This window comes from Simochromis diagramma, unplaced genomic scaffold (assembly GCF_900408965.1).
Source record: "Simochromis diagramma unplaced genomic scaffold, fSimDia1.1 OVJJ01000557.1, whole genome shotgun sequence".
Taxonomy (NCBI): Eukaryota; Metazoa; Chordata; class Actinopteri; order Cichliformes; family Cichlidae; genus Simochromis; species Simochromis diagramma.
In genome coordinates, this window is record NW_024387156.1 from 2,901,363 (window position 1) to 2,914,987 (window position 13,625).

A 13,625-nucleotide genomic window follows, 5' to 3' on the forward strand; every position below is an offset into this window, starting at 1 on the left:
GTTAACCTACAATGCGCATGCACAAACCAACAGAAGATAGCTGCTGGCCCTTCAGCTTGGCCAACTCCAGTCAGTGTCAACTATAGTTGGACACAACCTCAGAGACAGAGACGACTACGCTTTTCAGTGAAATGAAATATGCATAATAGTGGCAACAATAGCTAACTGCAAGCACAAGATGGCAGTAATGTAAAGGCTGGATTCAAATATTCATTGAAAGGCTAAGAGCTTTATGACAGTGCAGTGCTGCCCTCTCTTCCCTTTAGCTGTTAGTGATCTGCCTGCAGCCTCACTTCTTCTCCTGTTGTGGGGTGTGTGTGGCCTCAGGCCTTTAGTATTCTGGGTTGCTGCGCATTGCTCATATTCTTCTTTTCCTTTTTCTTTATTTTCTTTATTTTTAAGTGCTGTATGTTTTTCTGTGTTTTTTTTCTTACAGGTGCAGATTAAAGACCGATTGTGTTTTTCCACTTGTGATCTGTCCTCTTATTCTTATCTTTTCATGTATTGTCTCTCTTTTCACTCTTCTTCCTGCCCGTCAACTCTGGCTTCGTCATATTACATATTAGTAAATAGTAGGAAATGAATACATAAAAGAAAAGAAAATCACAAACAATAGGATCCTATAAACTTATCTTGGAAAAGCAAATATGTTTGACACAACAGTGTATTCAGATGATGAATCTGATTGCAAGAGCTGCCAGACATGACAGTTATTTAAAAAGAAAATATAAACTCCATACGTGATGTCTGCCTTGTCTAATAATCAACACACACGTGTATACACAGACTGAACATCTGTGATTTTGAATATAGACATGTGAAAACACAAATATTTTTGATTAACTTATTTAATTCCTATTCATGCCTCACTGAATTCTAAAGGAAAATCATCACAGCTTCAAGTATGTGAGGTGCCATTCACAGTTTAAAATACTGTGAGTTTACACATACTGGTGTGTAACAGGAAGGACTGGTTGGTTGTAATGATATTACCTTCCAGGTAATTTCTTGATTCTTGATTTGAATTTTCATTCATCCTAAAGATGGATGAAAAAAGTTGTGTATTAATTTTTCAGTAAGTTAATTTTAGATAAACAGCAGTAACATCTCTGTTTTAGCATAAAAATCACCAGGGATTTGAGGCCATAGATTTTTGGAAGGAAGAAAATTTAAATTCTCATCTATAAAATGTTACAAAGGTAATTTTTTTACTGCTTCACCTGCAATTTGACATCAATGAACTCACTTATATCTGTGTGGTTATTGGTCAGTAGTGTGGATATGTGGAGATGGGAGTGGTACAGCTAACCCTGAGCCAAAGGTTTGATCTGTTAGATAAGTCATTTAGTATACATATGTACAAAAGTCTGCCTGCACCAAATACATGCTAAAACAACTCAAACACATTGTTTTCTATTAGAAATGAAACTAAATAATAATAGGAAAGTTAAGCAATTTCTTTCGTATGGACTTCGCTATGAGTTTAATTTCCACTTGTCCCTCTTTTCTTTTTTGAAATCCAGACTTCCCTTTTAACTGAGCCACCAGTACGCGTGCACCTGGACCAAAATAAGAAAGGGGGAAGTGGGGTCAGACCCTGGCTGTATGCTATTCTTTGTTGCCAAACCCTTAGAATCACTTTTCTCCACTTTATAGCACCCCTGCTCACTACTCACCTGCTCACACATTAACTGCTCTATACTATCCATTGTCTCCCACTCGTTTTAGCCAAACTATATATCACCAAATTTGTTTATTTTTAGCAACAAGCAACAAAGCAATGACAGAAATCCCATTGTGATTGTTGTGATCTCTCCAAAACTGCAGTGTAGTTGATTTATTATTATTATATTATTATTATTATTATTACTATTCATAATGACAATAATTATAATAGTACTCTTCATCTTCATCATCATCATCATCATCATTTCAACATTACTTATGGCAGGCGAGCACAAACTGTGACAGCAATGACGCCTTATTGTGAAATCTCACAAACCGGAAATTTACAGTTAGCATTCCGTAGCTAAACTATCAAGTGAGTGTGTGAGTGTGTGTCTCCAGTTGTGAAAATGTTACCATTATCTATTAAAGACGACGAGTATAAGCCGACCAAGTATAACCTGCTGCTGAAACTCTCCGGATGGTTCAGGTAATCTTCGCACTGCTAATAGCGGCTAAAAGGGAGCCATCTAATGATAAGCTGCTAGCCTATTGCTGGCCGGCTAGCCTAAATGAATCTGTGCCACTGTTAGCTTCCTCTGCATTAAATGTTTTTTATAAGATTGTCAGCCTTCAGGGTTTGTGCTTGAACGACAGTTATACGTATATATAATTTCTAGGAGTTGATGACAGGGATTTGTCTGCGGTCTGTGGCTCATGCTATGATCTGTGCTGCTGGTTTTTATACTGTTGTGTGCTTTTTGTAGGTCTATCCTCGCCGATAAAACTTCCAGAAATCTGTTCTTCTTCCTATGTCTGAACCTGTCCTTCGCCTTTGTGGAGTTAACGTATGGTATCTGGAGTAACAGGTAGGCTAACATAGCGTTAGCATCAGGCAGTGTACGTGTGTGTGTAATCTGCTGTTTTCAGGATGTGCCACGTATGTGTTCGTGTTAGCATGGAGGAAGCCAGAGTGTGTTAGTGTCGGTCGTCTTTAACCCTGAAAGCAGAAGTTGCCATTAGCCAGCAGATACACAAACCACACTACACAAACTTTCCAAATCTTCCCAATATTTCTAAAAGTGCATCCTGAAAAATACCCCCAAAATGAATAGCAAATCATTATTATTATTATTATTATTATTATTATTATTATTATTATTATCATCGTTGTTGTTGTTATTACTGTTAACAGAAGAAGACAAGGGGAATAAATATTTGTCTGTCTATACCTAAGAATGATTCGTTTTGACTATTTCAGGATTTACAGAGAGAAAATACTGTGACCTGATGGAAAATGAACAATATTAAGTAGTAATAGAGTGAAAAAGTAAGGGATTAAATCATCAGTCAGCCTTTCCAAACTCAAAATATTCCAGCGCTGAAGCACAGCTGCATGGGAAAGGCTCAGATGGTTTGGACATGTTCAGGGAACAGAGCTCCCCGTTCTTGCAAAGAATATTTCCGCATGTCTTAAATATATTTTTTAAGTGGAGCTATTCTGCTCATTTCCAGCTCCATTTGATTGATTCTTGAATTTAACAAAAGCCACATTTCAAAATAGTCCTGTTTGACTTACATTGGGACTTCATCCATTGTCTGAAAAAAGCTGCTTCATTCCTCCTGCTGCTCTCCCTTTAAACTTTTGATTGGCAAACAGAAGTTTTGAGTAGCATGTGGGTGGATCTGTGCTCACAGCCAAACCTGTGTGCCAGAAATGACCATATTAGGGGGTATCCACTGATATATAGGGTCATATAAAGCCAAGAGGAGAAAAAAAACTGTGAAACTGTTAAGAGCTTAGCTTTTGGCTCAGAGGGTTAAAAAACATTTTACATACATACATAGACTGAGATCAAAATTGGAAACTTCAGCCAAATTTAATATGAGCATCCATCACTGGAACAGTATACACTACCAGTCAAAGTTTGGACACGCCTTCTCTATTAATGTTTTTTTTCTTTATTTTTAACACTATCTACATTGTAGATACATACTGAAGACATCAAATATATAAAGCAAGATATATGAAATTATGTAGAAAAGGAAAAAAGTTGATAAATAACTCTAATTATGTCTTATTTTAGATTTCTCAAGAAGCCACCCTTTGTTGACAGTGCTACAAACCCTTGGCCTTCTCTCAATAAGCTTCATGATGTAGTCACCTGAAGTGGTTTTCACTTCACAGGTGTGCCTTGTCACAGTTCATGTGTGGAGTTTGCCTTCTTAATCGGGTTGGAACCATCAGTTGTGTAGTTAGGAAGTCAGGTTAGTACACAGCTGACAGCCCAATTTGACAACTGTTAGAACTCATATTATGGCACAAACCAATCAGCTAAGTAAAGAGAAACAACAGTCCATCATTACTTTAAAAGCTTTAGGTCAGTCAGTCTGGAAAATTGCAAAATCTTCAAATGTGTCCCCAAGTGCAGTCGCAAAAACCAGCAAGCGCTACGAAGAAACTGGCTCACCTGAGGCCAAAAGGAAGACCAAGAGTCACCTCTGCTGCTGAGGATAAATTCATCCCAGTCACCAGCCTCAGAAATTGCAAGTTAACAGCACCTCAGATTAGAGCGAAAATAAATGCCACACAGAGTTCCAGTAGCAGACACATAGAATTAAAGGATTATTCTATTCTATTCTATTCTATTCTATTCTATCTCCACATTAACTGTTCAGAGGAGACTGCGCAAATAAGGGCTTTATAGTCAAATAGCTACTAAGAAACCACTACTAAGGAAAAGCAACAAGGAGAAGAGATCTCAGCCTCTCTGTGAACTTCTTCAAGACTGTTGGAAAACCATTTCAGGTGACAACCTCATGAAACTCATCGAGGGAATGCCAAGAGTGTGCAAAGCCGTAATCAAAGAAAACTGTGGCTATTTTGAATCTAAAATGTAAAACATGTTTAGAGTTATTTCACATTTTTTTGTTTGCGACATAATTCCAAATGTGTTCATCCATAGTTTTGATGTCTTCAGTGAGAATCTACTATTTAAAAGTCATGAAAATAAACAAAAACAATTAAATGAGAAGGTTTGTCCAAACTTTTGACTTTTAGTGTATGTGTGACAGAAAAAAAGAGGAAAAGGGTGATGGGTGTCGTAACCATTTAAAAACATCGTTTTATCTGCGGCAGCATTAAAATCTTTTCAGATGCTCCTGTTCCTTAATGAATCTCTTTACATGTTTGTCATGTGTTCAGTTTAGGTCTGATCTCAGATTCTTTCCACATGTTTTTTGACTGCACTGCCCTGCTGGCAGGTCTGGCAGCCTCCGTCATCTCCAGGTGGAGATCCAACGATAGCTTCTCCTACGGGTGAGAACATCCACTCTGAGCTCTGTTCTGGTCTCTGACTGACAGTCAGTGTGTTTAATCCGTCTGTGTCCTGTCTGTGTCTCAGCTATGTGAGAGCAGAGGTTCTGGCAGGCTTTGTCAATGGGCTCTTCCTCATCTTCACTGCTTTCTTCATTTTCTCGGAAGGAGTTGAGGTAACACATTTGCCACTTTACCTAAGTTTAACCATCACATCTACAAGGTGTGTCTGCTTATTATGCAGTGCCTGTTATAGCATTACAAGTAGGCCAACATAATGGATTAAAAGAACTGGTTCTTGTGGTTCTTCTTTTGTTTTTCTGTACTCGAGCACTCAAAATGCTTTATACAACATGCCTCATTCACCCACTGACACAAATGCTTTTTTCTACACCTAAGTGCTTTGTATCTAACATTCACACTACATTGAATGCATCAGAGAGCAACTTGGGATCAGTATACTGATATGAAAATCATAAAGCTTTAACATCAGCATCAATAGTTTCACGCAGATGGAAGCCTATAGGGAGAAAGCCTTCGATTTGACGAGATTGTTTGATTGGTTGCTGTGAGAACCAGTCGAACAATCTTTCTTTGACTCGGAGTCAAATCTTTTCTGTTTATTCACTGTAAACGAGGTTAAATAATGGCTTAAATGACATTGACCAGCTATGGCTGCAACATCTGCACACCCTGATTCATTACTGTCAGAGAGGTACTACTTCAGTCTAGGAATAATTCTTATGTGCAATTTATTAGCACCCATGTAAGGAAAAAAGAATTTCCTGTCACTGTCCATAAAAACTGATCAAATCAATGAAATAACAAAATTTCACTACACGGTTTGTCATATTACACACATAATGGCAGGAATGATGATGGAGCTTAGTTAACCTGAAGTAAAGTCGCATCCGTCAGTCTTCAGCAGAAGAAATCTCTCCTTTTTATCAGATGAGCCAAATAATATATTCAGTACCAGTACTCAAGAACCGTTATCCTCTACCCATTTCTACTAAAAGGACCATAGTCCAAAGACATGCAATTAGTTGGGTTAGTTTAATTGGTGATTCTAAATTGCCAGGGTGTACCCTTCGTCTCACTCTGTGGCAGCTGAGATGAGGCTTCATCCCCCTGTGATGCTGAATTGGATAAGTGGAAGAGAATAGATGGATTTATTATAACAACAACAAATCAGACAGCACAGTCAGACTTGCCTTTTGTTGAGTATATAATAAGAGTATATACAGTAGATCACACAGTTGATTAAACAAGGTAAGAACAATGAGTCCCTTGTGTAGGTCTTTGCATCTGATCATGTGTGCTGTATCAGTTCTCCTAATACTGCAAAAGTTGGGGTAGAAACAAATCATTTTTACTCTTGTAGTTGCATAACCTTAAGCTTTAACAGGGCATGCTGAAATTTAGTGAAAATACACCTGCCAGCATGTGACCATCTGTCTCTGTTTGTCAGAGAGCTCTAGAGCCTCCAGATGTTCACCATGAGCGGCTGCTTCCTGTCTCTGTAGCCGGTCTGCTGGTGAACCTGGTCGGGATCTTTGTGTTCCAGCATGGAGGACATGGGCACTCACATGGAGAGGGAGGTAATACACCTGAAGGATTTAGCCTAGAGTGTCTCTGCCGCTCTTGAAGTGCTTTGAGTCGATTCCGCAGTTTGGATCCAGTGAAAATGATGTTGTTTTCAGCATTCATAGCTGTGCGGGCTGCACTGATGCCAGTGTGTAGTTACGTTTCTAGAGCGCAGATACGACATGGGGTGTCAGAAAGGTTTGCGGTTACGGTGTACCTTCACCAGCCATTTTCCACAGAAAGTTTTAGTCATACCTCAGCCAAATTAGAATATGGCATCTTTAGTGTCAACTACCCAGCTTTATAGTCTACATTTTTCATGGATTCCTGGGCTTTACACCTAAAAACCTCATTGTAATGGAGTTGGGAATAAATAAATCCCATTATTGGAGTGGAACCCTCATAGCTACTTTTGTTCAATCAAGTAGAGCCTGTACAGATCAGGCATCTGAGTGCAACCATACAACATGTAACCACACGTCTCATTTTTACATTATTGTTGCAACTCTCTAAAATGTGTTCTGCAGACCCAAACACTAAAGCAGGTCTCTAAAACTTTGATATTGTAAACCTGGTAGATGTTCGAAGCTTTTTATAGGGACTCTGCAACTCTGTAGACCCTCCGTAAATCAAGTGAACTAAACTCAGGCTCAGTTAAACGTTGCTGCATGCCACTAGAACATTGATACATCTGTGCAGAACCTCACAGGTCGACTGCAGCCTTGTACAACTTCACTGCAGATCTTTGCTTGTCTGACGTCTCCTTCTCCATCCTCAGACCACGGACACAGTCACTCTCTGTTTAATGGTAGCACAAGTCACGGTCACAGTCATGGAGGACATCACCACCAGGACAAACATGCAGATTGCCACAGTCATGGAGGACATCACCACCACGACAAACATGCAGATTGCCACAGTCATGGAGGACATCACCACCACGACAAACACGCAGATTGGCACAGTCATGGAGGACACGAGGAACCACACTATAATGGTGAGAGTCTGACAAAGGAAAATGCTGCATGAGAATGCCACAAACACAATTTAGACACTTCTAGCCCTTTTCCCTTAGTACCTACTTAGATTGGCTTGGCTCAGTTCGACTCAGCTAATTTTCTATTACAATTGAGGACCACCTCGTGAGGGTCATTATAGCAATGTGGCCGCACGTCCCGTGATGTCATTTTTATACAACATGAACATGATTGTTGGTTTGATCTCTGGCTGCCTCGGCCTGCATGCCAAAGGTGCTCCCAGTGTCGTCATCAGTGTGTGAATGTTAGAAAGCTTTCTATCTAGCACAGGCATGGTATGTGAATTTGTGAATACGGTATATTGTAAAAAAATGTTTGAATGCTCATGTAGATTTAATAAACTGCCATCAGAATCTCATGGTTTTTCATTTAGTAGTAAAACAAACCTGCGTGGTACAGACTTCCTCCAACCTCACTTGTTGTGTTTTTATTTATTTATTTATTTATTTATTTATTTATTTTTTGCTTTTTAGACGAACTGCAACACCTGCCGGGAAAAGGCTCCAGCAAACAGATCCTGCAGGGTGAGAAATGAACACACACACACAGTGCTACACTAAACTACTGGGGTGGAGGGGCGTTCCCAAAGTGCTCCCAAAGCACTGTGTCTTCTGAGCATGCAGTACATAGCATCCTCATCATCTTAGCATTTGGTACCCTGTACATTTGTCCTCTGATCCCTGAGAAAATTATGTGGTCACATGTGCTCTTATGCACTTATTTTTTTAACCTATTTTAGTATCTTTTTCATTGTCTTACATAAACTAGTCTGAACTTGTTGTATTCTGATGACTATGTATCAAAACTGTATCGATGTGTGTTGTATCTTTGTGTTCCAGGAGTCCTGTTGCATATTATTGCAGACACTTTGGGCAGTGTCGGTGTGATCATCTCTGCTCTGCTGATGCAGAAATATGATCTAATGATTGCCGATCCCATCTGCTCCATGCTGATCGCCATCCTCATTGGAGTCAGGTGATACTTCCTTATCACTTCTTACTGTTTAATGTCTGATTTAGCCTTGGCCAGGGAATTTCTGTAGAGCTATGATGTAACCTACAGAAATGGCTGCCGTCGTTGCTGCCATTTCTGCGTGTGCTAGTGCATATGGGTTAAGTACGTGCTGGTGTTTTACACATGCTGCCAGCTGATAGAAACAAATAAAATGCTGGACTTTTTTCAACTTCTATGTGCATGCCCCTCACGTCATTGTGGTCAGCGATTTGCTGACATATGTGAGTCCTTATATTGATGCTATTATTATTATTTCTTATACTGAAGTGATGATTTTTTTCTGTTACTGAGAATACAAAAACTGTGGCCTAGACTTAACGCTACAGCAGAAATTGCCAGTAATTCGTAAAGTCATTTGATCAGCCAGTATTGGTCTGGACAGTAATACTGTGCCTTTTTTTTTACTCTGGTATTTTATATTCAGTTTCATTTACATAGTGTCACAACAGTTGCCTCAAAGTGCTTTATATTGCAAGGTAAAGACCCTACAGTAGTAGAGAGAAAACCAGAACAATCAGATGACAGTGAGAAGGATAAGCTCCCTTTTAACAGGAAAGACCTCTGGCAGAAATGGACTCAGGGAGAGGCAGCGACCTGCTGCGACCACTTGGGGACAGTAACAGGGCAAAATACGCACAGTAGAAGACACCTGAATACATGTGTGTACATGCCCATGATCGGATGATTTAGTGCACAGTGCAGTGAAATAAACATTTTAATTCTAGTTAATTATTTTATCACGGAGTTTACTCTCAGTGGTGCTGTTGATTTCTAAGATGATGGCTGCACATTTGAGCTGTGAAACTTACTGTCCCAGTATCATCCCAGTAGTATCCCAGCCTGATAAAAGAGATGTGAAAATTCCCTCAGTTTGATGCATATCAATTTATCAATTTAATTTGATTAACTTGATGTGTGTCCTGTGTTTCAGCAGATTAGAATCACATATAACAACATTTATACATTTTCAAATTCACCAAATGAATAAACAGACCTTCCTTTAACAGTGCGGCACACAGTTTGAGCTTCACCCAACGATTTTAGAAAGGAACAGCTTAAGAAGCTGCACATATAAAACATATTCCCCTAGCAGAGAATCTATAATAAGCTTAAAACCTGCCGTAAATAAAAGAAACTGTGAAAATGTGGCACTCCCAGCTGATTTTTAAACTAAAACTCTGAACACAACCTGCTCCTGACAATTTCAGTTTAGATTCTTTGCTGCAGACTCAGAGCTGTTTTGAGATTAAATATCAAACAAAAGCTTTATTCTACGTGCAAATTTGATGTGGGGTCAGGAAGCACAGTGTAGGTGTTCCGTTTTAAGATCAGTACATGGACTGTAAAGTTTATTTGTCAAGAAATTCATGAAGTCATTGCTAGTCAACGTTAAGGGACTGGCTGACTCAACAGAGCTCTGACTTTTTGTCAGCCTGACTTCAGTGCTGAGGAGAAACCTAGGGTCGTTCTTATTTTCTTCAATCAATCAATCAAGCTGTTCTAGCTTTACGGAGGGCTTTTTATAAAGTGGCAAACTATTCCTCCAGGCTAAATGATCATCTTCTAAATTTGTGATATGCCATTTTCTCTCCAGCTTTTGAGTTATCTACTTTAAGGTGCGCTTTTGAGAGTTATACCAGGGAGTCAAATACTAGTCAAGCTGTCTTTTTCACAGGAGCTACGGCATCCAGAGTCATACGTAGTGAAGGGGTAAAATTATTAACGAGATAATCGACCTCTGTTGGAGTAGTGTTAGTGCAGCTGCTCTGCTCTGTGTTGGTACAAGGAATTGAAGAAGATCACTGTGGATGATTATATCCTTAAACTTAGTTACAGCACTTTCAGAAAGACATCTACTGTGACTAAAACTACTCCGCACTGCTGTGTAATTATTTATTGTCAATTTAAATGTTATCATGAAGTGATAAGACAAGAGGGTTTTCAGGAAACACTGTTAAATGTTCAGTTTCTATGAACATTTAACAGCAAGTAATATTCCCTATATAGTGCTTTTGAGCCTTTATAAAGGACTTTTCTAGTCTTGCTGACCACTCGGAGTGCTTTAAACTAAAGTTATTAACCATTGTATTCTCTATATCATAAGCACTTGACCTCATATCCATGACCAATTTAAAATCACAAATTAAGCTAACATTACTCATAGGAAAGCCTAAGCAAAGATTCAAGCCAGGAACCTTCTTCCTGTGAAACAGCAACGCTAACCACTGTTCCACCTTACCACCCAATAATCTATATTACTTAATTTCCATCAGTTAAAGGCAAATACTTGGTCTTTAAAACTTTTAGGCAGTAACTGTATCCACCCGAAGATCTAAGGGAGCTGATGGGTCAGTAGGTGATTACTTCACATTTTCCTATCTGGAACATAAACTGTTCTTGGGTCGGATCTGGTCTGTGGCATAACAGTGATGTACGCCAAAAAGAAGTGAACCACTCTCTAATAATGAAAACCCAGATTCAGGCCTGAAGTCACTGCAGGACTGTGAGAACCTTTTTTTTTTTTTTTTTGGGGTTTTTAATGATCCCTTGAGTATTTTACATTCTTTAGTAGTGCTCATGATGTGTAACTTTGTCTTATCAGAAACATATGTTAGAGAAGCTCATTTCCTTCAGATGATAGCAGACATTCCTTAACATCTTACAGATCCTCCTCATTGACTACTAGAGCTTATGGATTATCAATCAGGTTTCAGCTCTAAAGTCAAATTCCAGAGAAAAACAAGCTGGAAACAACATCTGCCTGGAAGAAAGAAAATCAATCAAAAACTGACAGACTCTTTGGAAAATGGTTTCCACTAATGTAAAGAATGTCCAATTAGTATTTAATGGACGCCAACATGCCAAACCACTGGTATTGTCCTTTATACAGTCCTGGAGTCTGTTCTCGAATCGCTGGTCTTCTGAATGTGAATGCAGTGGTCAGATTTCCCAGAAATCCAAGATAAATGGAGTTCATGTGTGCTGATGTGGTTTGATATGCTGGAAGTGAGCACAGCTGCCAATTTAAAGAGTCAGCAGAGTGGTGCTGTGGTTAGCTGAGAGGCCTTCACATAACTGCAGGTATCAGGTTTCTGCAGCTGGAAAGTCAAACTCATCATGGAGCTGAACTTCAGTTGTAAATCTACAGATTCTGCAAATGAGTTAAACTCGGACCCCTCTTAAGAATCTCTACAATTTTGAACTGTGGTTCATGGTACATGCACCACAACTTGGACTTGGACTATGATTTCAAAATTAGTTGACTAGTGGCATGGATGTTTGCATGAGTGTATTCTTGCACAGCAGTGGAACAGTATTGCAAGTTTGTTTTTTGTTTTTTTGTCCTCCCTTGTTTTCCTGTTATGTTATATCTTTGACTTTTGTCTCCTGATCCTGGTTCTGCTGGAGTTTTCCTTGTGTTCTTCCTTGATTCTGTCACTGCTTACTCATAGTGGATCGTCTGACTGCTGGAATGTTTTTCTCCAAAATTGTGGGGTCTTACAATGCAGAGTGCCGTGAGGTGGCTGTTGTTAGAAACTGGCACAATGTAACTAAAAAAAAACAAGACTCTCTACTTTCTGTCTAAACTTTCTCTCTTCTATCATTTGATCCTCAGTGTGGTACCGTTACTGAAGGAGTCTATTGGGATTCTGATGCAGAGAACTCCATTTTCACTAGACCATGCCCTACCAGAGTGCTACCAGAGGGTGAGTAGTGACCATACTCAATGTTCAAAGAAGAGGTAGGAACTGAGCAAACATCAGTATTTAGCATAAAGTTAGATTTTGGTGTACTTTGTCAGTTACTTGACAAATTAATAATTTAAAAGTGTATGCAGCTGCATTTCCTGGAAGTCTGATTTTGCACAGATCGTCTTAGGATACAGTTAGTGGAATAAGAACCAGTTCTTTACTTGTTGCAGGTTCTGGCAGTTCATGACAATAGAAACCAAAGGTGCCACTGAATAGATTCTGTAAATATGTATTTTAGCGTATAAACTGTACATTTCTTGATACTATCATTAGTAAGTAATCATTTGTTTTAGTAGTAACAATTTTAGCACTAATTTAAGAAGGTAATTGTACCTCAAGCCCTTGAGTAGAGTGGACAAGTCTGATGTTTGTTTTGTTGTGTTGTGGCCAGGTGCAGCAACTACAGGGAGTGTATAATCTGCAGGAGCCTCACTTCTGGACTCTGTGTACTGATGTTTATATCGGAACATTAAAGCTGCTGGTCGCCCCTGACGCTGACACCCGCTGGATCCTTAGCCAGACACACCACATCTTCACACAGGTACCTAAACACAGCTTCATTCAAGTACACTGTACCTGGTGGCAGTTGAAGCTGTAGATGTAGGGTTGTGTCAGCAGCACCATTCTTACAAACTTTCAGTAGCAGTATTGATGGTAGTAGGATGTCAACATAGTATTCAGCCACGATGAATGGTTTTGTCTCCACAGGCAGGAGTTCGGCAGCTGTATGTTCAGATCGACACAGCTGCCATGTAGAAGCTGCTAATATTCCACTACACTTGGGACCAATCGCATTCAGTCTACTTCTGCAGGTGACTTCTGACCCCCACAGTCACCACAGCACAGACTGGAATAGGGGGAGGGCTCTCAGAACTGATGAACTAAAACAGCCCCACCTACTTTCTTAAAAAAAAATAAAAATAAAAATAATAATCCTGCTCACAGTGGAAATTCTGCCCCTCCCACAAAGAATTATGGGTAAGTGCCTTTGTCATGAGACAATCTGAGCCCCTTCCAGCACCTCTGACATCACTGCTCAGACTTGATTGGTTGACAGTGCGTGTGAAGTCACTCTGTATGTGCCAAACCATGTGACCGACCAGTGGATTTAAGCCTCTTTTTTTTTTTTTTTTTTTCTTTTAAAAAAATAAATATTTATTACAGCTGTAATAAATAAATCTGGTTCTCTAAGAATGATTATTCATAATCACATCTGTAGTACTGATTATAGAACTGAGTTAATTAAACAGCTGC

At 39.3% G+C, this 13,625-nt stretch overlaps 1 protein-coding gene across 3 annotated transcripts; it reads left to right on the forward strand.

Annotated features, from left to right (window-relative positions):
* The first annotated feature begins 1,972 nt into the window (after positions 1–1,972).
* Positions 1,973–13,505, forward strand: slc30a7 (solute carrier family 30 member 7). Of its 3 annotated transcripts, XM_040048396.1 has the most exons (12): positions 1,973–2,155; positions 2,433–2,534; positions 4,871–4,984; positions 5,070–5,157; positions 6,453–6,582; positions 7,347–7,409; positions 7,455–7,565; positions 8,079–8,129; positions 8,445–8,580; positions 12,236–12,326; positions 12,763–12,912; positions 13,080–13,505. In XM_040048396.1, exons 1-12 carry the CDS (start codon positions 2,076–2,078, stop codon positions 13,125–13,127), a joined length of 1,164 nt encoding a protein of 387 aa, XP_039904330.1. In that variant the 5' UTR covers positions 1,973–2,075; the 3' UTR covers positions 13,128–13,505. The 3 variants fall into 3 exon arrangements, with proteins under 3 accessions (XP_039904330.1, XP_039904329.1, XP_039904331.1); XM_040048395.1 differs by having other exon boundaries at positions 1,974–2,155; positions 7,347–7,565; XM_040048397.1 differs by having other exon boundaries at positions 2,019–2,155; positions 4,876–4,984; positions 7,347–7,565.
* Positions 13,506–13,625: the final 120 nt, after the last annotated feature.